Source organism: Poecilia reticulata, chromosome 18 (genome assembly GCF_904066995.2).
Source record: "Poecilia reticulata chromosome 18, P_reticulata-male-v2, whole genome shotgun sequence".
Taxonomy (NCBI): Eukaryota; Metazoa; Chordata; class Actinopteri; order Cyprinodontiformes; family Poeciliidae; genus Poecilia; species Poecilia reticulata.
Window position 1 is genome coordinate 3,675,173 of NC_088847.1, and position 24,635 is coordinate 3,699,807.

The 24,635-nt window shown below is 41.4% G+C and overlaps 1 protein-coding gene across 1 annotated transcript in view; it reads left to right on the forward strand.

The window, feature by feature from the left end:
- The first annotated feature begins 233 nt into the window (after nucleotides 1-233).
- The window catches only part of LOC103480179 (RAS guanyl-releasing protein 2), a 62,471-nt gene continuing 38,069 nt past the window's right edge, over nucleotides 234-24,635 (forward strand). Inside the window, exons 1-7 of the mRNA XM_008435049.3 lie at nucleotides 234-668; nucleotides 19,693-19,826; nucleotides 19,938-20,040; nucleotides 20,220-20,276; nucleotides 21,844-21,975; nucleotides 22,345-22,495; nucleotides 23,808-23,981. Of these exons, the coding sequence (XP_008433271.1) occupies nucleotides 19,757-19,826; nucleotides 19,938-20,040; nucleotides 20,220-20,276; nucleotides 21,844-21,975; nucleotides 22,345-22,495; nucleotides 23,808-23,981 (687 nt within the window). The 5' untranslated portion in view covers nucleotides 234-668; nucleotides 19,693-19,756. The remainder of the gene's footprint in view (nucleotides 669-19,692; nucleotides 19,827-19,937; nucleotides 20,041-20,219; nucleotides 20,277-21,843; nucleotides 21,976-22,344; nucleotides 22,496-23,807; nucleotides 23,982-24,635) is intronic.

Here is a 24,635-nt window from a genome sequence, read left to right on the forward strand (position 1 = left end):
CAAACTCCCTCGGGTGTTAAACGTACTTCAACCGCCGCGGTGTGTGTGTGTGTGTGTGTGTGTGTGTGTGTGTGTGCGTGTGTGTGTGTGTGTGTATGTATGTATGTATGTATGTATGTATGTATGTATGTATGTATGTATGTATGTATGTATGTATGTATGTATGTATGTATAGTATGGAGCTCGCGGGCCGCCTCGCACGCGGACTGAAGCGTGGTGCCTTCACGGTGCTGCCGGAAGGCGGGACTGTGGCTCCGCACTGCGATCTGTCGGTCGCACAGCTGGAAGGCGCTCCAGCTGCGAGCCGATGGCCGAGCTCAGCGGCACGCCAACACACACCCACACCAAGTCGCTTCCGAGTGCGTCAGCATCACAGCACTTTGTCTAGGCTTTTTTTTTTTCTTAAATCTCTCAAGAGCTGAGAATAATTATTAGAAAGAAGCAGCCGCATGGCCCGACAGAACAACAAGTACCAACTCTGAGGAGAGGAGCGAGCGGAGCGGAAATCGCCTCATGAGTCGTTGTGCATTCCGCCTGTGAGCGACCAGCAGGTCCCTGAGCTCCCAGTTGGTGGCCGAGCTGACGCTGTGATGTGAGGCTAAACTCATCCACCACTGTTCCCTCCGCAGCCCGTCCTCCCGGAGCATGGGACCCCGCGAACTCTGAAGGTAAGCGCCGGACCAGAACTTGCCTGTTAGTGCACACACTGACGCCACTTCGTGCATCTTTCATGCAGACACAAAATGATGTCTTAACACTCTTGTGCGGATCTGTTATTTGGAACGTCTCTGTCGATCCAGAGGTTTGTTGTTTCGGAGGGATGTTTCTGGACGTGTCTCTGCGTCCGTGTTACTGTTAGATGGATCTACTTGTTGCTCAGAGTCCGTGATGGTGGAGTGTGCACGCACGCACACATGGACACACACGCGCGCGCGCGCGCGCAAAATCACCTGGCGACTGGTTGTTGTGTGCAGGAATGACCGCATGCACACATTAACTTTATGGCTTCCAGCAGCCATAATGTAAATGCTCGGGTGCTGCGGCTGCGCTGATTAGACACATAAACCTGCTTTATGATTGTCAGAATATGGAAATTGGTTTAATGGGCCCTAAGAAGCAGAGCTCAGTAGTGATGGAGGAAACGCAGGTCTGTCCCTAAAATTAGAGGCGGCTTCTTCAAGTTGGATCTGTTAATTGCAATAAATTAAAGCTCTTCATTATTGTGTGTGTTTTTATTATTATTATTATTATTATTATTATTATTATTATTATTATTATTATTATTATTATTTTATTTATTTATTTTTTTCGCCTTGGCTGCTTAAATTCAGCACAAAAGGTTAAACCTGAATCGCTCCCTCAATCAGAAGGGACTTGTTCTCCTACGCAAGGCTGGAGATGCGCTTTGCTTGTGGTGATTTAAGGTGATTTTCTCCCGCCACCCTCAGCGCAGAGACGGATTAGGAAGCATGTTTGAATGCCAGCTTCACCCGCCCGCAGTGTTATCCTGCTGAATGTTGAGCTGCTCCAGTGCGGGGATTTTCACTTGTAACTGGGTGTCTGTGTGGACGTTTGAACGGGATTACAGTCGTGGCAACCTCCCGCAATTCTCGAGTTTTACGTGACGGTATGTCGTAAAAACAACAACAATAACAACAACAACAACAACAACCCCCCCCCCCCCCCCCCCACCAAAACACAAACAAACAACTCATCGTTCTCAGGCTGTAAAATGAAGCGAGCACGGCCTCGACTTAACAGTGCTTACATTTTTTGCCGTGTCACTGTTTATTTAGCAGATGGCAGGAGTTATAGTGTGTGAAATAAAAATGAAGCTACCTCATTATTTATGACTATTTAAAGTCTCCTTGACTAGTGAAACATAACATGCCACATTCCTGAGAAATAACTTCAGTGGAATGCACTGGAAGGAGTATGTTGCCTTTTACACACATTGAACGTTTCCGGTTGAAGTTTGTAGGTGATCAGTTAGCATCTAAAAAAAAAACCTCATAAAATATCTGAACCACAAGTCGTATTCAGGGTATCAGCTAAGTACTTTCTGAGGTGTGTATGTATGTGGACACATTGCAGCTCCCCTATACACCTCAAACTACAGCACACAGTTTGAAGACAACATGTTATTTTACCGGTAACTTTAGCTAACCTGAATATTTACAAGCCCCTCTCTTGAAAGACTGAAATAACTCACCTACTACCTGTCAATCACTTTGAAAGACTTTTATCCTTGTCCCTCTTCTGTTTTTTTATTTTTTTATTTCTGCCTCTAATCAGACAACAACACAATTCAAATGAAAAAAAAAATGGTTTAGCAGAGCTGGGGTCATCCAGGACGTTACTGTTGCATCTTGTTTTTACCACCTGGAGCTGTTAGCAGGCAGTAAGATGTTAGCATAACCGCTAACATGTCTTCAGCCAGAGGCTTCTTCAGATTTGACTTTTTTGAAGATACTTGATTAATTTAAGTCTGATGTCTCTCCTGGCAACCTTTTGAAACAATTTAAAACATTGATTTATATCTTAAATATATTTAAAAAAAATAGCTTCTATAGATTTTTTGAACATATAACAATCTGACGTCTAACTGAACTTTATCACTGTAACATGACGGAGAACTAAAACTTTGCTTGGGTTCATGGGCTTCAAAATGGCTTCTAACCAATATAAAACATGACTTGACCAATGCAGACTGGCAGCTCAGGCTGATTTCAGATCTGTTGAGCCTCAGGTGTGAAGCTGTATGTGGCAGATGTTGACCGTCTGCTTTCACTGCACTGGTTCCAGATTGTTAGCTTTGTGGTGTGACCACACATTGTTGCAATGTGAACCAGCTACACTACCTCATGTGTGAGTGCAAAATATTATTCATCAGTAAAATGTAAGCAAATTTTGCAAAAAAAAAAATAAAAATAAAAAAAATATATATATATATATATATAGATATAGCTCAAATACCTTTATGAAAAGAAATAAGAAGTAATCAGCGTTTAACAATGTAAAGAAAGTTTTGAATATTGCTGTGTGTAACCTAAAAACACATAAATCATTTTTACTTTTTGTCTTTTAGAAATTCGACAGACTTAATAGTTTTGATCAAATGTTACAAATGAAGTAAATAAACTGAACTTAGAAATTATTTTAAGATTGTAAAAAATAAAATAGTCAAACCTCACGGGATGCAGAAGAGGCCAGTGGTTGATATTTAGACCTTTGCTGAGGTAGATAAGATCGGTGGATCGGTCGATCACCACTTTACTTCATTTCCTTTCTAAATGAAGGAAAGTGGTGTTGATAAATCAGTGGACCCTTGAGTGATCGTGTGATATTTGTTTGGTCATGTGATAGTGATGCAGTGCAAGATTAGTGTGTGTTGAACCGAAGGAGAGAAGCAGTGTTAGCATGTGGTTGTTTTTTCAGTGTCAAAAGAGTTGGGAAATATATATAATATTGGTATGCGTGGGTTATTGGCCATAACTGCAATATTGGTTATCGGTATTGGCCCGGTGCATTCCTAATGCCAAGCTTTGATTACTAGAGGTTATGTTCACATAATTCTACCTGTTGGTGACCAGATGTTTTTAACCAGTTCTGACATCCGTACGGCATAGGGCCAGGCTCTCATCATTACCATGACGACAGCTGTAGTCTCTTTCTCCTGCGAGGCGGAAAAGTCACTTTGTTATTTCCAGTGCAGCTGCTGATTATCCGTGCCTATTTTGAATTTCGGAACAGACTTGCTTTTGTGCTCCCCTTCATCCAGGCCAGCGTCTGATTCAGAGGATGCAAATGAAGCCGCCGTGCCGCATTAACCATCAGACGCTGCCTGCCCACTCACACACCGACAAGTCAGCAGAGCAGGAAGCAAACCCGTTCCCTCACGCGCCGGCCTCATCTGATAGGCCGTCACCTTAGAGCCGCCCGTGGCCTCTGTGATCTCACGCATCCCCAGCCCTCAAGTGGTCCTTGACTTGAAAGATACAGGCTGCTTCAAAAAGGTCAGGTTTGCAGGGACTCAGACGGCCGGCAGAATGCGGGGAGGAGATTCACAAAGCAAAAACTCTGCATCTCCGTTCCTGCTGGCTCGCCTCTGCTGCCGCAGAGCAATTACTGATGGCCTCTGAAGCAGCCACTCCTGATATTTAGCATAGCTTCCCTGCCTCATCTTCCTCCCTCTCCTCCTCAACCTGCCGCAGTGTTGCTCTTATCCGGAAATCCAGCCATAATTGGTTTCCATCGTGGAAGCCTGTCTCTGCATAGTGGCCGACCACTAGAAACAGATTTGGGACGAGGAGGCGAAGAGAAAGGAGCGAGGCAGAAATCGATTCACACGGCAGTGAAGCCATCCCAGAGAGCAGACAGACAGCAGCGCGCTCAGACACGTGGGCTGGATGTTGGTCATCGGTGGGATCGACGCTCCGGCTGCGAGCTGCGGCCGGCTGCTGGCTTTTTAATTGCTAACCCAATTGTTTCCGGTCCTGGAACTGTGCCCTTCATTTCCAGCAATCAATACACCTGAATTTGAGCCTCTCCTTTTGCTATTTGTTTGGAGTTGATTTTTTGGAGAATAGATTTTTGTTGCAGAAATAAGAATGTACAAGCGTAGGAAGAGCTGGAGTCAGATTTAGCTTGACTCCCACCATGTTGGCAGAACAAGAGCCGTACTGAGAATCAAACATCACAGGGGAACTTTGTGATGTCTTGTATGTAGAGTCAGAGCTCTCCTTTTTTTGTTTTTTAATGTGGCGTCACAGTGAGATGGGAGCTTAGGTCAGATACAGTGACTTATATTCACATCCCTTAAGTTTTTCCTCATTTTGTCATGCCACAACCAGAAATATTATTGAATTTCTGGGGAACTTTATGTGATAGAAATGAAAGTAGTACAAAACTATATAGGATAGAAAATTTTTTTCTTTTTTTTGTAAATAAAAATCTCAAAAATGAGCCATGTGTCATGTTCTGAGAAAGTCTTTTAACCCACATGCAGAATCAATCAGCGGACACCGGGGTGAAAATACAATGATTGTTTATTTACAGTTCCGCAAGCATTGAAAATCTCAAATCCATCAGTCTGAATAAAAAGAGAACTGCACTGTAAATGTACCAAGAAATGGCCGTCTGTCTACGACAATAAACCAGGCAAGAGGAGTTTATCCCATGGTAACTTTGGAGAGTGGAAGATGTCTACAATTCAGGTGGAATTATGTGGAGAAGGACACCACATACAGGTCCTTCTCAAAAAATTAGCATAATGTGATAAAGTTCATTATTTTCCATAATGTAATGATAAAAATTAAACTATCATATATTTTAGATTCATTGCACACCAACTGAAATATTTTAGGACTTTTATTGTTTTTATACTGATGACTTTGGCATACAGCTCATGAAAACCCAAAATCCCTGTCTCAAAAAATGAGCATGTCATGAAAAGGTTCTCTGAACGAGCAGTTAACCTCATCATCTGAATCAACAAAGTAACTCTAAACACCTGCAAAAGATTCCTGAGGCTTTTAAAAACTCCCAGCCTGGTTCATTACTCAAAACTGCAATCATGGGTAAGACTGCTGACCTGACTGCTGTCCAGAAGGCCATCATTGACGCCCTCAAGCAAGAGGGTAAGAGACAGAAAGAAATTTCTGAAAGAATAGGCTGTTCCCAGAGTGCTGTATCAAGGCACCTCAGTGGGAAGTCTGTGGGAAGGAAAAAGTCTGGCAGAAAACGCTGCACAACGAGAAGAGGTGACCGGACCCTGAGGAAGATTGTGGAGAAGGACCGATTCCAGACTTAGGAGGACCTGTGGAAGCAGTGGACTGAGTCTGGAGTAGAAACATCCAGAGCCGCCGTGCACAGGCGTGTTCAGGAAATGGGCTACAGGTGCCGCATTCCCCAGGTCAAGACACTTTTGAACCAGAATCAGCGGCAGAAGCGCCTGACCTGGGCTACAGAGAAGCAGCACTGGACTGTTGCTCAGTGGTCCAAGGTACTTTTTTCGGATGAAAGTAAATTTTGCATGTCATTCAAGGTGCCAGAGTCTGGAGGAAGACTGGGGAAAAGGAAATGCCAAAAGGCCAGAAGTCCAGTGTCAAGTAGCCACAGTCAGTGATGGTCTGGGGAGCCATGTCAGCTGCTGGTGTTGGTCCACTGTGTTTTATCAAGGGTAGGATCAATGCAGCAGCTATCAGGAGATTTTAGAGCACTTCATGCTCCATCTGGTAAAAAGCTTTATGGAGATGAAGATTTAATTTTTCAGTACGACCTGGCACCTGCTCACAGTGCCAAAACCACTGGTTTACTGACCATGGTATTACTGTTGGCCTGCCAACTCTCCTGACCTGAACCCCATAGAGAATCTGTGGGATATTGTGAAGAGAAAGTTGAGAAATGCAAGATCCAACACTCTGTATGAGCTTAAGGCCGCAATCGAAGCATCCTGGGCTCCATAACACCTCAGCAGAGCCACAGGCTCATTGCCTCCATGCCGCATTGAAGGCTGCAAAAGGATTCCTGACCAAGTATTGAGTGCGTAACTTAAACATAATTATTTGAAAGTTGACTTTTTTGGTATTAAAACACTTTTCTGTTATTGGTCGGATGAAATGAAATATTTCAGTTGGTGTGCAATGAATCTAAAATATATGTCAGTTTAATTTTTATCATTACATTATGGGAAATAATAAACTTTATCACAATATGCAAATTTTTTGAGAAGGACCTGTATCTGACCTTATGAAAGATTGGGACATTTAAAAATAAAAATGCCACACTAAGTCCTGCTTCCTGTTTGCCACAGGCAATGTTCTCTGATCAGAAAAGACCAAAAAAGGAGCAATGTGGTCTGCATGCAAAACACTAGAACTAAGATGGCGCAATACTCTCAATGCATCAGCCATGTTATAAAATGTGGAGGTGGAAGCATCATGCTGTTCATGCTGGAATGATCCAGTCAAAGTTTATGCCTTAAAATCCCAGTAAAGTAAAGAAGTTTGAGAAAAAGTTCAAAGAGTTTAAACTAGAAGTCCACCAATTGCAGTTTTGTGGTCGATCACCAATCTTTAAAATATCTGACCGGTCGAAACCAATTTTTTTGTCTGTGAAGTCTCTAAATATAGCAACAAAGTTGCTAAATTGGCAACACTGGGGAGACTTTTCTTAACCACACACACGTAGACATGGCCTGCTGGACGCCCCCAGTTTGAAGGCACTGTATGTTTGTCTTTTCTCCTCTCTGGAGCAGATTCAGCATTAGCGGGAGACAGTGGAGATGGGAGAGTTTCAGGCTCCAAGAGACCTAACTCAAACCGATGCGTAAATGAAATCAGTCAGAGTAAAACACAATTAACGTAACTAAGTCAAGCAAGTAATTACTCCAGGCAGTTAATTACTGCGATGGTGGCTATTAGATGGGGCTTGGTTAAAGTTTCAGCTGACTGGCACCGATCTGTGCTACAGGTGTTGGGCGTCCACTTTCACAAAGGGAACCGAAAGCCGAAGTGGGCCTTGCACCAACAATCACAATGAAATTCTCATCTGACTCTGCACGACTGCACCGCCCTCTGGCAGCCTACTTCACATTTCATGGAAGTTTGCCGAATCAGTAGTGCATTATGTGTACAGGAAACGGAGGGATTTGTGGCTCCAATCAAGGGCTGCGAGGCGTTTTAGGGGATGAATACACAAACAGGAAGCAGCCGTAACTGGACCCGGACCCGCTGAATGATAAATGTCCAGGGTTCATGTCTGAAACAAGTTCAGAGTGATTGTTGCAGAGAACCCGGGCCTGACAGGCAGCAGGAAGTGAAACTGATGAAATCTCACTTTCAACAGGTTAGCCTCAAAATGCACATGTTTTTGTGATTGCCCTGCAAACCACAGGGATTTCTAAGAAGAAAAAAGTGTGTGAGAGTGACTGGATGATTTGCCTGTACCTAATCCAGTGCCAGATCTACTGTGCAGTGCCTCCTTTCAAATACATTTCAAAATCAGACAACAGCATGATCAAATGCAAAAAGCTGTGTTTAAATGATGAGTTAAAGAGAACAAACCTTTTAAACAACCTTGGCCTGTGAACAAGTTACTTCCCATCTTAAATCTTTTTTAGTTCGGCCACCCTGCGACCCGATTACTGCCAGACTTGTAGAATAAATATGTCACTTAAATATGCCCATTTGTTTCCATGAAGAAGGCAGATCACTAGCATCTATCCGTCTGGAAAGAGTATAAACCAATTTCTAAGGCTTCGTCTCCAACCAACAGTTAGAGCTGATAGCTACAATTGGAAAACACAGAGCATTGACGAATTTTCCCAGGTGTGGCTGGAATATCGTAACTTCTCCAAGAGTGCATCGGCAACTCATCCAGGAGGTCATAAAAGAACCCAGAGCAACATCTAAAGCACTTGTTTCAGTTATGATTGAACAATGAAGAAAAAAAGACTGGACATCATCTACGACATTGTTCCAAAGCCAAAAGAATGGCTGACCAGAAAGAACACAAAGTCTTTAAGGAAATTATTCTGTAGGCTAGAAAAAGAAGATTTTTAGTTTCATCAGGTAAAAACAAACACATCAATTCATTAAGAAAAAAAAACGTACCTAGGACCCAGACAACTTGCTAGAAGTGATGGAACCATGAATTCTGCTCTCACACAAAATTCTGAAAGAGAGTGTCCGGCCTTTAGTTTGTGACCTTGAAGCTCAAGGAGAATGATCCAAAGAACACCAACATTTCTGCCTCCATTTGCTTTGAAATACTAAACAAACGTATTGGAGTGGCCTAACTAAAGATGGGGCTTAATCCAACCGAGATGCTATAGTATGACTCTAAAGAAGCAGTTGGTCAGATATCCTCCAGTAGCCATGTGACCATCAACGTTCTTTATGTGCATTAGAAAAGGTTGATGGAATCGCTGGGGATGGTTTTGACTTTTCAGAAAAAGTTGAGAGAAGATGGAAACAGATTTAGGTTCTGACATCACATGTGACCTCACATGACTATTTCCGCTGTTGGAGTGAATAGAATTTAATTTCTTGCTCTAGGTCTCTGCACAGCATGTAACATCACCAATAACAACTACAACTTGGCCAACAGCAGCACATTCCTGAACCATCTCTGCATTCTTCTGAAATGTGTGGTCCATGCACAGAGCTAGCAACCTCAACTTCCTGTTACGTCAACATCTGGCAAAACTGCACTGGTTGAATTTAACCCAAAGAAGTAGAAGGAAACTAATTCACTTTTTTTTCCTCTTATTATTTTTTGCAACTTTTTAAAAGTTTGTTCACAATTCGCATGACAATTGGATGGAAACACTGCTACAACACTGAACTAAAACAATTCTGCAAAGAAGAGTTGGTCTAAATTACTCTATAATTATGTAAGAAACACTTTGCAAGTTGCCACACGATTTAAGGACATAATACTTTCTCACACAGGGTCAGATTGATTCGGATACCTTAATAAATACAATCATCAATTGAAAAGTGATTTGTGTATTTGGTCAGGCTATCTTTGTCAGACAATGGAAGACATCTATAAGGGGGTCAATTACTTTTAAATGTCTGACCAACATATAAGACTGATTCTTAATCTTTGAACATTGACTGTGCTACTTTAGACTTTAAAATCTTCAGTGTTAGAAGAAAGCCTGTGTCACAACAGGAAGTGAGATTCCACAGTGAGGCATTGCAGAGGCACGGTGGAGGCGAGTTCTGAGATTGAGCGGCGTAGGGTTCACCGAGAAGACCGGCTGTGTCGCAAGACGCCATGTCTCATGTTTGCTCCGTTGCCCAATATGCCACCGGGCCTTATGTCACAGTCAAAAAGTCTTGACACCAATTCAGAATAACGCGTGAACTAAATTTAACTTCTTTTTTTTTTTTTTTTTAAGTGCACAGAGGCGCATACACCCTCCACATTTCACGAACTCACACACCCTTCCGGTATTTGTCACGAAGCAAAAACTCCCCACATCTGTTTTAACGGACAGGAAGGCCCTGAAAACAAAGCGCTGTGACACAAAGATGCACTGTTGGCTTCTCTACCAAAACGTGCTGCTGTCCCTCCCCCACGCGTGACGTAAAGTCACAGCACAGAGATGAGAAATATTACAGTGTGCCAGATGTGAAACATGTGGCGTGACTTTTCAGTTTTGTTTTCTTTATTTTTTTATCGTTGTTGTTTTAGAGCGTGCAGCTCCCAGCTGTCACGTCCCAGCAGAACCTTATTAAATTTGCATGTTATTCTCCACCATTTCCTTCTGTTATTCCAAATTTATTGAAAATGATTTGTTTAACAAACACATTCGAGTAGCTTTTCATCATCTTCTAGAGTTTTTATCATTCCGAAGCCTCCGGGTTTCTTTTCTCTCTCTCTTCAGCCGACTGTTTTCCATGTTGGAATAAGCTGAAGCTCTCTCCGTCCTTCTCTTTCCCTCCTCCCTTCCCTGAGGAAGAACGGCGGCTGCTAATCTGTGTTTGCAGCCGGTGATCCCCCACCAGCGTTGCACTCTGCGTGTCCAGGGAAAAGGAAATATTTCTCTTCCTGCTCTCAGTACCTTGCAGTCTGTAAATAGATCCATGCCTTCTGCTGCTCTGTGGTCTTTTCTGGACAACTCTATCTGTGCCGTCACGTAGCTTCTCACTACAACTTCCTGAGACTAACTGGAGGGTGTTAGGCCAGAGATAAGTCCAGTCTGTCTATGTGCTGTGATAAAAGTGGTGCTTGTATAGCTTTTTCACTCGATTAGGACAAGACGATGAGATAATGTCCCCAACTCAGAATTACTGTGAACTCATGGTCCCAGTTATATTTGATTCCAGGAATGGTTCATATCCTTGTTGAAGTTACCCATCAGCAACATTTTCATCAGGTTTGAACTGTTCAGCTATACTTTATTATTATCATGTGACAGCAGGTGCTTTAAAAAGCTCTGGTTCTGAAAGTTACATTTTTATACAGTTAAAAATGAGCAGAACTAGCCAGCAGTTGATTTCTAGCACTTTTCGTCAGCTAAGCGCTTGAAGGTGCTTTGCATAATAAAACCAGAACATTACAAAGTTATAAAGAAAACAACATGCAGTCAAGAATTGAACAATCAAGCTAATAAAGCTCAGAGCTAGTCACAGAATAAAAAAAAAACACTCTAAAAGTGTCTAGATGTGGAGCGAAGCCACTGCTGGAAGCCTGAATCTACCTGGCTAACTTTTAAACAGATGTTTGGCAGAGGAGTGTGATCAGACGTGTCTCCTAGCAAACTACACATCGAACTGTGAATTTGCAGTTTATATTGTTCACCTGATTTTTGTCAAGTGAAAACTTCACAACAGTTTTCAAGTCACTTCTACTGCCTGACGTACCCTGGGCCCACAGCTGTTTGGGGTTCAGTATTGGACGATTCTCGTGTTTCTGTAGAATTTTTAAAGCCAAATTATTCACAGAAATCTCGCCTATTCAAAGATTTTTTTTCATATAGCATATCAAAGGAAAATCCATCTTGGGAAGCTAAATGCTATTGAATTAGGAATATTATGAGTTCTAGCTTCTGTTGCAGTGCTAAGATGGTTTCCACTGTGCATATTAATGCAGATTAAAGTATGTTAACGGTTTAAAAAAGGTTTTAAAAAAGGCAGTTATAAGCATTTTTAGGATTCACTGATTTTTTATTTTCTGGTCTAGTTCTTAGCTCAGGTACTAGCACCAGTAGACCCCAGTTTGTATGTGGCTAATTTGTACAGAATTGTTAGCAAACTTCATGAGAAATGCTAACAACCTAGCAAGGTCATTTGATCCATTTACTCACAAACAATGCTTTCGTTTCTGTAACTGCTGGACCGGCTGCACTAACCGGTCCGGTAGCAGTAACATTAGGTTACAAAACGCCACTTTTCTCAGCCATTTTCATCAGCCAGCCTAAAGTTAGCTTAAATTGCTTAAAAGGAGCAGACTATGAATCACATTTGATATGTATAAATCTAGCTAGGTTAAAATACCCTTGCCTATTAAAAATGTAAACACTGACAGCACATTATTGCTCCACATATTTTATTGTTTGTGCTGGGTTTGTATCCAATTTCTGAGTATTAATAAACCACATCACACCCTCACATTTGGAAGACCAGGAATTTTACCAGGAATATGACTCATTTAAGATCTTATTTATGCATATCTGCTATTTGGCTCAAAACCATTATTCACAAAAGCATACGTCAGTGTTGGTAAAACCTAACACCAGGGAGAGAAATCAAAACGAATTCATTAATGACTGCTTGGAGGCTGTGCTTTGTTCAGGGGATGTACGAGTGTGGAAATAAGCTCATTATGGAAAAACCAATACCAAGACAGATAGAATCGTTTGCGTGTTTGTGACTGTCATGTCATTAGTCAGAGCTGGAGTTGTGTTTTTCACACAGTAATGGAATGATTTATACTTTCTTGTCTTTTTTTAATATCAAAGTTCTATGTTGCAGCTTGCTATTAGGAGAGGACAATGGCTTCCAAAAGTATTTCTTCAACATTTTGACGTTTTGTCACACTACAGCCACAGACTTCAAAGGGCTTAATTGAGACTTGATGTGGCAGACCACTACAAAGTAGAGCATAACTGAAGTAATGATACCCCTAAATCAAATGTGGTGCAACCAGTTGACCTCAGAACAAACCTAACTGATAAATAGAGTCCATTTATTTGGAACACAAGAGGAGCGGTAATCAGAGATGCAGCTGAACAGCCCGTGGTAACCATGGAGGAACTGCAGAAATCCACAGGAATTTGTAAATAGCTGCAGACTTAATAGCAGCAGGAGGTGGTTCTGTCTGCAGCTAAAAACCAAGCTACACCTGACCAACTGTACCTTCTGCTGTTGTATCATACAAACAAGAGTAAAGCCTTATAAAATGATATAAAAACGTGAAACACTGAACTGGTTTGAATGCTTTTTTTTTTAAAGGTTTTATTGGCTCTAGTTGGATAGTTAATTGACAGGAAAGAGGGTAATGAGAGAGGGGGAAGACATGCAGCGAAGGTCGCCAGGCTGGGAATCGAGCCTGCAACAGCCGAGTTGAGGACTAAGGCCTCCGTATGTGGGTTGTGCTTAACCCATGTGCCACCACAGGACACCCTGGTTTGAATACTTTTAAAAGGCCACGGGTTTTTAAATGATTAAATAAATGGAAGAATAGAAATGCACTGATATGCATATTTGGGCCGATATCGATATTTGGAGTTAGGACTGATATTTACAGATATTGTATAAATTTCTCTACCTTTATGACACTGTTAAAAAAACAACAACCACAATGACAATATTGCTTCTCACCTTCAGTTGAATACCTCACAATCCTGTCACATCACTGTCACTGTCACATGACCAAACAAATACTATGACTGCCCCCTGTCCCTGCTGAAACACAACAACAAGGTGGAACTAAACATCGATTGTTAATATCGGCCCAATTTTACTTAATTTTACTTACCAATGTGTTAAAAAATGACTGATATCGGCTGATACCGATGTAAATGCCCTAACTGAATGAAAAAATGGGATACAATGCAATATAATAAAAGACAGTTTGGTGTAATATGATTCAATGCAATACACAGCAAAGTGATACAATACGGATTGATTAAAAATAAAGCATTAAACAAAATAACACATCACAGTATAACATAGAAGATATGAGATATAGGCAGAGGAAATATGTCGCAAAACAATACAGCACGTTATGGCACAGTTTGACGTGATGCAGCCGATATGTTGATGTATCGTGCATCGCTTTTAAAAAAATCTAAGCAAACAATTGTGAGCAACAAATAACTGTGTATCTGGAGAACAGATGGTAGAAGTCACAGGTTTCTGCATGATGAAAGTAGACAGAAGAACCGAAAGAGTTCCTCTGAAACAGCCGGAATGACAAAGGCTACGGTCAGAGTGTATCTGTCTGTGTCCAGCCAGAGGATGTGACATTTTCATTGTCCAGTGAAGCAGCAGTGTGCTGTGGATTGACCAGGCAGCCATCCCCGCTGCGCCCCATCCCACCCCTTAATCTGCCTGATCGATGGCCCTGGGCCGCTGTCACCAGGCAACCGCAGATGACACCAAAGCCCCTCGTCGCCTGCTCTACCTTCACTCGCTCTTTTTGTGGAAACAAAAGCAAAATTACAGAACAAAAAAAGGGGAAAAGCTGTCAAAGAATAAGTCAGAGTAAAACCTCCTGAGAACTTTGAGAGAATTGTTCTCTTGGTTGTTATAAAGCGCTGCTGTCAGTTCGGTGATGGATGATGTTCCCGCACGCAACGGCGAGATGGCATCATCACGAGGACGGGCACAGGCTGTGCCGCCGTGTCAGACTGCTTCCGATAAAAGCAGCCTTGGTCCCTGTGTGTCTGCACTATCACAGCTGCTGAGAGAAGAGTCCAACGCTTCAAATGCTTCCACAGCCACGAGAACACGCTGTTCTGAAGTCGGCTCATTTCGTCACTGAAGTGCCCTAACCTTTCAGATCTAGATTTCCCCGCATCGTTAATGATGATTATGGCTGAGCACACATCACTTTCCTCCGTCTCTGTTCAGACAGCGCTGTCAATTACACAATGCTGCCTTCTGACCAGATTTCCTCAGTTTAGCTTTAAAATATTTTTATTTCATGATTGGGGGAGGAATCCATCCACACCAATTAGGAACTACTAGTGCTGGGTATCAATTTGGAATTCCCAAGTCGATTCGATTCACGATTCACTTCGATTGATTTTCAATTCAGTTTAATTTTCGTGTCGGTTAAGGTTATCATGTAGTACCAGCTTTATTTGGATATGGAAGACAGAACTAATGCTTCAAATAGTTGATACTGAGTAGTAGAAATATGAGTACTTACATTAAGAATCAAACCTGATGCCGTCAATGTAATCATGTGCTTTTTATTTAACATGACCTTACCAATACAAAAATGCAATAATTTAAATACATTCAAGCCACCAAAACTTCACCTACAAAATTCAGCATATGGCACTTCATTTGTAATGTGTGGACAAACAATAATGGCCTCAAAATCAGCCAATCAGCCAGTCTAGAAATGACGGTTTGCTTCCACATCATTTCACCGTTCGACTGTTATTATCCAATTCACTGCTGACTTCCTGTTTAGTAAATCCAAAAATATTTCCAGATATCTGCCTTCAAGTTTGTTGGCGGAACTGTCGATGCGTCCACCATTTTGTTTTGCTACTGACGTAGTAACAACATCATGGTAGTCGCCGAATTGTTTGCCAGTTTGTTTCATTTGTTTTACATTGGCTGCTCTACTCCTAATTACACTGAGTGAACAAATTAAAGTTGTGTTGTTTTAACATGTTTGATCAAGCTTGTGATTCCATTGGCGTGATTCCAATTCTAGTTCTGAAAGTGAAAGTTTTGCAGTTGCCTATTCAAAGTCTGAACTGAGATGCTGTGGGGGGAACTTAAAGGTTCCATTAATCAGCAAAATTAAAACAATTCTTCACAGCAGATTCCTCCATGGTGATGTAAAAGATTCAGTGACGTTTTGTTTGATGGCAGTTGTCGAGGTTTAAATCTTGTCACATAGAGCCGGGTTGGTCTGGAAAGCTGTTTTCCTGTAATAAATACAATGTTCAATTAAAAATAGAAGAAGCCCTGAATTTGTTCAGTACAGGTAAGATTAGATCTTGGAGCTCAGATAATGGTTGGCTAACACAGCCGGTGGTATTTTTTTTTGTGAGGTTTCATTCTTCAGTGGAGCACAGCTCTATAGCTCAAACATGCTTCCTGTGGGCAGCTCTCGTTTCTAGTTTCTAGTTTTCTTGCAGTCTAATCTTATCTATAACTGGGTACAAAATCACACATCTGCAGCTGACTAGTTTAGCTCTCCGTTTTTATCATAACAGTGGTTTCCGTCGTCTCTCTCTCCCTTTGATGAGTGGGATGCAGAGACGCTGAAGCTTTCAGGTCGCACTTCCCTCTTTTTTCTCTGTTTTCTCCTCCGAGCGTCCCCGCGCACACGAGCGCGGCAGCTTGCGGAGGGCTGTAATTGAGCGTGTCCACCCACCGTGTTGCGGCAGAGGCAGCGCAGTGAAAGCCTTCATTGTGTCAGGCACAATTGATGTGTACACACACTTATCACACCCTTCTCACGCTCACCAAGCCTCGCCGTCGACAGGCTGTCCGTTAAGAGTTGCGGCCGCAGGGGCGTGGTGTTGGTGGTTTTGTTGCTAAACTTTGTCACTTTACAGAAAACGGGTTTCTCTCTCGTTGGCGTGTGCCAGTGGACAGTGATGTAATCTGCATCAAAGACAGGACAACAGACGAGATAATTTGGAGGTGAATTTTACTCCGACAAGCATTTTGAGTCAATATAATTGAATTGAGAACAAAAAATGCAGCAGGCATTTCTTTTTTTAGGCATGTTGATAAGACTATTATATCAGTTTAGTTCCACTTCCGCAGACTGAATGTTGGTTTCCTGCTGATTGTGCTGTGGTTTTCTATCAGCCTTGCACATAGCTTGTCATGTCTGTATCCAAAGTTCAGTCATAAAGTCAGTCAACTGCAGCTGTATTCTTTCATTTGGTATTTCAGAACAGTGGATATAGTCAGCCTCTTATATCGGCCGACCAGCAGAGCCACAATTCTCTAGAGCTACTATCTTCCAGCCTTAAGATGCCCTCTGCATACCCTCCAACATGCCTGAATCAAATGAATGTCTCGATACAAGACCTCTGCAGAGCTGAAGGACAGCTGATGAGGGACTTCAGAGATCTGATTCAGGTGTGTTGAAGCACAATTCCCTCTGACTGATCTTTGGCATTCATGGCCTACATTAAGCCATGCTGTACTTCAGAAGTACAGTATGTTTAAACCCTCCTCAATATTGAATGACAAAATCTCTTGTTGGCATTTTAGAATCTAACTCTCCTTAATATTGCTGACCACCACGTTTCTACTGGCATTTTGACCTTTTGACATTGTTGACTAGCTCCAAGTCTTTGCGGTTGCAAGGCCTCCTTGCCAAGTCCACTCCTAGAGCTGTCATCTTGCACCTTATGAAAGCATCGTTATGTGTGACAAGCACAAGACATGCTAGTTCCTAATGTACTTTTGTCGCGTGAACACCTACATTATGTTAAACTGGTTTAACGTAATGTAATGGTTTAACGTCACTAGTGTGACTCGTCACTAGTGTGACACAACGTCAGGTGTTGGGTTTAACCCTTTTTGCCTAGAGAGAGTCCAACTGGAGGTGGAAACATTATCCTGAAAACTTTGGACCATGAAACAGCGTACCGAACCCCAGCGGCCCGTACTGTACCACGCAGTGGAAATGATGATGGTCTCTAACAAACCTGAGGGGCCAGAATCAGAATAGCCAGCACAACTGACATAAATTACACACAGCGAGATTGTACTGTTATGTCCATTGGTTCTAAGAAGTTTGATTTTGAGTCATCAAGGTGAAGTGAGATGAATGTTGAATACAATGTACATGTCAGATTTTTATTTCTAAAACAGTTTTATGTACTGCTTTATCACATTGGGTGCATTCACACCAGGCCTGTTTAGTCTACTTGAAGTGAATTGTAATTCATCTGGGAGGGTGTGACAGCACAATCAAACTCTGATGCGGACCAAAAAAGCAAACTCTGTCCTACTACAAACCTAGACTGGAGTGAGCTAAAAAAGCAGGAAGCAGACTAGATTGCAGGGGATTCTGGGTAAATACAACCAAAACAACTAGCGGGAGAAATGGTTTGTAGTTTTCTGACAGAGATGAAAATGAAATCCTGTAACTGCCAAAATCTGATGCTACTCCATTTCTGTTTTACGTTTTCTGAAGAAGGAAGTTGCGCTCAGTGTCTTCTTCAGAGGTTTTCATGTTGCTTCCTTCAGTGGTTCTTGGTACAGCGCCACCAAAGGCAAGGGGTGGAGGATCAGGTTTTTCAAGGAGTTTGGTTCAACTGACAGTCCAGTTTAAAAGCAAAGCAAGACACCTGAAAATGTAACAAATGTTACAGTTTTGGTCCCCAATGGATTCAAGTCTACTGGACTATCAGGTGTGAAAACTCCCCTAAATTCCCAAAATAAATAGAAGAATTGTGTGTGAGTGTGTGTGGGTTAGGGGACAGAATGTCAAAAAGCTCAAGGCAGAGTGCTCTGTGGTGAAACAGTTACCCAGATTACAGTTGACACAAATAGACATCAGTCAAGATGAGCGAAGATAAAGTGGCATGAGAAGTGAGGTAATGCACTGCTTCCGCAGCGTGTGGTTCAGCTGCGCTGTAAGGCAGAACAATTATTTAACCTTTTCACAGAGGGGATGATTATTTGCTATGTGCTTGGTGCAATGCGTGTAAGAGTGATTAGCTTTACTGAAGGGCCATCCACAGCCAAGCCTCCCTCAGTGTGAGGCTCTCTGTGGGTCCGCCAGCGTTTCCTTCTCCGTGATCCTCCGCAGTGGCAGGGAAAAAACCCAAGCTCATGTTGCCTTAGTCACAGAGGCATGTTCATAAATTGTCTTCTAATCCTCTTATGCTTGACAAAATTTTTATGTCAACAGAAAAGATTACTAATATAAACACTGTATTTTATGCTCTTTATTTAGAAAGCTTAAAAATATGCTGGTATTTTAAAGGGGCTATGATACGTCTTGATTGTGGAACTGCATGGAAGGATGGTTTAGACTGTTGCCTCATATCAAAATGTCTCATTCAAAATGAATGCATGTGCGTAATGTGGTTATGTAAAGAGATTTATTGGATATTTATTAAAGCCGCTCAATCTATTTACTGCAGTCATAATCGCGGTATCAGTGTGTGCATTGTTTTGGAATTGAATTGAGCCACAGTCACAACGGACTGTTTGAGAGCAGTGGTCTGTAGGCTGAGACATGTTTCAAACTCAGCCTACCGATGATCTATTCATCACCTTCACAGTCCACACCTGATCTAGCAGGTTAGAGTTCAGGGAGACGAGTGAGGATGTCTTCATGATGAAAAAGAAAATCTAGGTTGACTGCAATCAGCATGATCTTTAAATTAAACACTTTGTGTAATGTAATATGCATAACGTAACCTCCTAGCTTTTATTTAAGAGAAAACAAAAAGGAATCAAATTCGTACCCTCCTGAAATGCTGTGATAAATTGACTGTTGCAGTGTCATGATGTAACATTTATTGACCATTATTGTCATTTTCATACATCGTCTTAAGCAAAAATGCAGAGTGAGCACTTCTTAAGTAGGCAATGTTTGCATTGGCTCATAAACAGTGTCACTGTCAACATGGACTAAAAGTTAGGATGCATCGATCGATCAGTCGTGGTTTCCGTAATTTCGGCAGATCGGTTGATACTTGCATGTGAAGCTGCTCTTATCTACCATCACAGAGGCATGAAAATCATCCACTGTCCCCTTTTTGCTCTGTTTGGACACTAAAATAAAGCTTTTCAACCTTAAAACACAGCGTCGTCTGTCACACGTCAGCTCATGTTCGGAAGCAACTAAATCATTTAAAACCCAAAGTTAGCAAGACATTTACGCCCATTTTTAAACTCCTCACAGGAAGTGGAACTATTCCAATCACAGCTGATGTAAAGGTGTTTTCCGGTTGTGTTGACTTCAGACAGCCTGAGTCTTTCGCTCACTTTCTGATCCTTCTCGTTTCAGAGAGCGCCACAAGATTCCAACCAGACTGGAGGAAACGAGGTGAGCACAGAGACTGGAGGGAACCATGGAGTCCATTCTATCAGAGCAGTCTGCCACGGTGGACGAGTTGGTGGAGGCCTGCATCCAAGCCTTCGGTTCGTCATTCACCTCATCAGAAAAAAAATTACTCATATGGCTTTTAGGGGCAGTAAGTACAGGCTGTTGGAAGCCGGCACATTCTGACTAAACCTGATTTGTTTTTGAAGATGAAAAAGGCACTTTGAAGGACGCTTCCCTGGTCCGCATGTTCCTCATGATGCATCCCTGGTACATCCCTTCCACCGACATGGCCAGGAAGCTTGTGCTTCAGTATCCTTTGACATCTGCGTGCATGTCATGTTTTCCCTTCTGGTGTTTGCCTACGAACACAGAGCTGTTCATTTCAAACCTCATTTTAGGATTTAAACATACGTTCAACTAAAAGCCTTAGTTTCTTCTGTCCTTGTGTATTTAACCCGAAACAGATTTTTACACCTTAACTTAACAAGATCCCGAGAGGAGAGCTGCACCGAGGAACGTCGAACGAGAATATGCCACCTTGTCAAGTAATGATCTCTCCTCTCTGTCTGATAATGATCTCATGTTTTCTTTTTTTGTCTCGTCTGTCAAAGCTGTCATCGTTTACTCTTTCTTCTCACACACGTTCTTTAATTAGCCTCCTCATTCTCATTTCCGCCTCACAGTGTTTCACATATTCACACCCTTTGAACTTTTACACATTTTGTCATGTTACAAGTATAAACATCGATGTGTTTTAGAGCGATTTCATAAAAGACATTTTGAACGGTGGATGGATTTTATTGAAGATCAACACAAATATTCTAAATCTGATTAGAGATTAAGGGTCCAATCTCCAATCACAGAACTTATACATTTCTAGTCTACTCATGTCACTTTTTTTTTGCAGATTCTGATTTCTGTGTAAGAAGTAATAAAACTAAATATTCAGTTTTTTCTGTTTCCTGCTCTCTGGATGCATTGAGCATTGATCAATAGAATCAATCAATAATATTTGGGAAACTTTTGAAGGAGTAAAAAAGACTTACTGAAACAGCACTCCACACATTTCAGATTTTTATTTGTAAATTAATTATTTTTATTTTTTTTACAGTGGTGAGCACATTTCCACCAATCCCCTAATTCGCTAATAGCAGAGCTAATTTGTTGTTTGGTGCTTTTGCTAGCTTTGAAAATGCTTAGTACACTTAGCTTCCCCTAAATAATTTTTTCTGGACAAATTCTAAAGCACTATTAGACATCTGTGTTGAGGTTTTTGATAACGACTGTTAACTATTTTTAAAGTAGTTAGACGTTTATATTCTGCTTATGTTGCTCTTCTGTTTCCTCTTCTCACATTTTCTCAGATTTGTTGCTACCATAAAATGTACAGGAATAAAATAAAACACAGACCATAGAGAAGATGATATAAACATAATATCTGAGGATATTACAGAAAGTGTAAACTATAATGTCAAAATTAAATTGGTGCATGAGGGTTGTAGTCTTTCAAAGGCAGATAAAGTTAAATTGAAGTTAGCGCATTTTAGCATTAGCTTCCACTGAATGCCGTGTTGTTTCTTTGCTTTAGTATTAGCTTCCTGTAAATACCGTATTAGCACGTTTTAGCATCCTTTAAATGCAGGGTTGTTCTATCACTTTAGCATTAGCATCCGCTAAATATATACTTTGTTGAAATTGCTGAGCTGTGTAGCACTTTTAGCATTAGCTTCCACTAAATATCATGTTTGTGTAATGTTTTATTATTAGCTACCACTAGCTTAGTGCTTTAGCAATAGCACAATTAACTTCTCAGTAAGAAGTGCCAGCCCAGCTCCATTTTTATCATGTTTCTTCCAGTTGACAATTTTTACACTAAATTGTGGTTTTAATGTGAAAAATGGATTGTGAACACTTTCGCAACACACTCCATGTTAAATTTAACATGGAGCGCCTCTTGTACTGCGCCAAACTTTTCTATTTTCACCTAGCAGCAAAAGTAACGATCCAGAAAGATAGATTTATGAAACATTTCAAGCTGCACAAACTCAGACTATTTTCAGCATCCAGTACAGCTTCATCTGTCTGCTGTTCTTCCTGCGGCCTTTCTTCCAGGTACTGGATCTCTGAGTTCCCTGCTGAGTTCAATCTGAACCCCGAGCTGGAGGAGCAGATCAAAGACTTTAAAGACCTCCTGACCACCGAAGGCAACGAGAGGCAGAGTCAGCTCATCGACCTGGACAGCGTGTGAGTGAGCTGGCTGCTAAACGCTGCGTGTCGTTGGCAGTGGGACTGGGAGTCTGTCTCCACAGGTGTCAGCATTGTGTTTAATTGACATTGCTGAGCTGTGAAGGGTCAGCAACTTCTTTCGCTTCTTTAAGGATAAACTCAAGTATGAATCCATTTTAACCTCCATTTAAAAATATGGAGCTGATTTTTGGAGGTTAAAAAAACAAACCAAATTCTCCAATTAAAGCTGGATCTCTGTGGCTTTCTGAGGGAGCTGGTAATAACACATTTTCCAGTGGCTGTAAACCTGGGTCCTCATGACTTTTCTGACGCTGTTTAAAAATAACATCTATAAAGAAAAATAATCTGTTCCGTGTCTGCTCGCAGGCCGTCGTATAAATGGAAGCGGCAGGTGACTCAGCGTGTCCCATCTGTGTCTAAAAAGAGGAAAATGTCTCTGCTGTTCGACCACCTTGATTCATCTGAGCTGGCAGAGCACCTGACCTTCCTGGAGTACAAATCCTTCTGCAAGATTCTGGTTAGTGCTGCAGAGTCAACTTGTTCACAGTGCCACAGGTTAACCGTGGTTGCTAAGCAATAAAGACTGATGTCAGCTTTCATAGTGTGTATTTTTAGTTAATTTTAGAGAACGTTGATTTTTTATTTTTTTTTGGCTGTATTTCTAGAAGACAAGAGGAGATGAGATGCTTACTTATAGAAATTGTAATAAAATCATATCTCTTCATAGAAAGTCACATTGGAAACAAATTCAATTCTAACCAATCAGATTCATTTCAATGCAGTCCAGTTCTGAACAGTGCAGAGCATAAGTATATGCTCCCTTAATGATTTCTTTTGCTTTTTTAAATCAAATTTTAAATATAAACAAAGATGATAAACAAAATATCATGTGTAAATACAAAACAAAAAACTATCTGAATCAACCAAACCAGCCCTACCTGAAAGCATATTTGACCCCCTTGAGTTTGAATATTGTGAAAAAGGGAAGAGAATGGATGGATGGATGGATGGATGGATGGGAAATATTAGAAACTCATGATGTCACACCCTGATCAGATAATTAACTCAAAACACCTGCAAAGGTTTAGTGAGGCTTTAAATATTCTCTCATTCTAAGAAACGCAATTAATATCTCAGATAAATAAGTTTGTCCACGCAACGAGTCATTAAAAAACATGCCGCATCATCTTCCTCCTACTACTTCCTGTCGTCTTCTTCTTTGTGGTTTGCACCATTGGTAACATCCGGTTGTTGATCATATGACTCTTGTGATGTGAAAAAAGTGTTTCCATTGTAGTTTTGTGAAATAAACCAAAAACACCTTCCCCTAGTACCAAAACTTTTTATTGGAAAACATTTTTTTCCCCGAAATTTGCTGCAAGTTACCTTATTTTCAAATATGGCAAATTGTGCAATTATATGGTGGATGGAAACACAGCTGGTGAGCAGAAGCCTCAGAATGTTACTACTGGAAAAGCTGGCTGTTGACAGAATTCTGTATCCAAGCATATTTATAGAAAGTTAAGTGGAAGGAAAAAGTTAGAAAATGTGCTCAAAGGACAGTCATTTGAACATTCTCATGCAAATTTTTTTTTATAACACACATATCAGTTATGCTGTGTTTGACATCATTTGGTTTTGCTTTGCTTCATCATTCTGTTAATTTCACACGTCAAATAATTTTGGATCATAACTTTTGGTGCCAAGTTGTATCATTTACTACGATACGAAATTTTAATCATCACATCATCATTTCCAATATGATAACTGCTGTTTGGATCTCTCCTTGCAGCGGAACATTTTCAGTGACATCCTGCCTCTTTGCTTAGTTCCAGGACTACCACAGCTTCGTGATGCACGGCTGCACGGTGGACAACCCCATCCTGGAGCGCTTCATCACGCTCTTCAACAGCGTCTCCCAGTGGATCCAGCTCATGGTGCTCAGCAAGCCCACCGCCCAGCAGAGAGCAGCTGTCGTCTCCCATTTCATCAGGGTGGCGCAGGTTAGTCCCCCCACGGCCCGCTGGCGATCCACTTCCAGGAAGTTAGGTGGAGGGTCGCGTCGCCTGGAGCCACGGCAAAGCAAAAACTTGTTTGGAAAACGTGAAACAGAGCTGAGGCGCGCACCAATAAGCCTCTGATTTCCCACCGGACAGCATCAGTTCTGAAAAAAAAAAAAAAAAAACGTAATAAATTTATCTAAGTGTTTAAACATCTCCTCTGAGAGCTCCTTAGTACAGGAGGAAAAACCTTGTATCTTGTAGATTAAAGAATAGCTGGCTCGTGTGATGGAGCACATTTACCTAATTGCATCTAAATTTGCCTCAAGTAAATAAAATTACTTTTAGAAAAAGATGATGAAATGTATTTTTTCCCCCCAGAAGTCTGATAAAAGTAAAACAACATACTGTGGATGAGGCGCCAGGTCTGTGTTTCCTCCTGCTGCTAACTGCATACATTTGATCTGAAGCAGGACATAATTCTGCTCTAACAAAACAAAAATAATTAGATGATTTTTGCTAATGTTTCATACCAATTATCTACTCCATTATTTGAAAAGAAATTGCTCTGTTGGTGGAGATTCAAATGTGTGAGAAATATTACCATTTATTTCTAATTCAGTCTTGCTCTTACCACAACCCTGCTCCTCCAGAGGA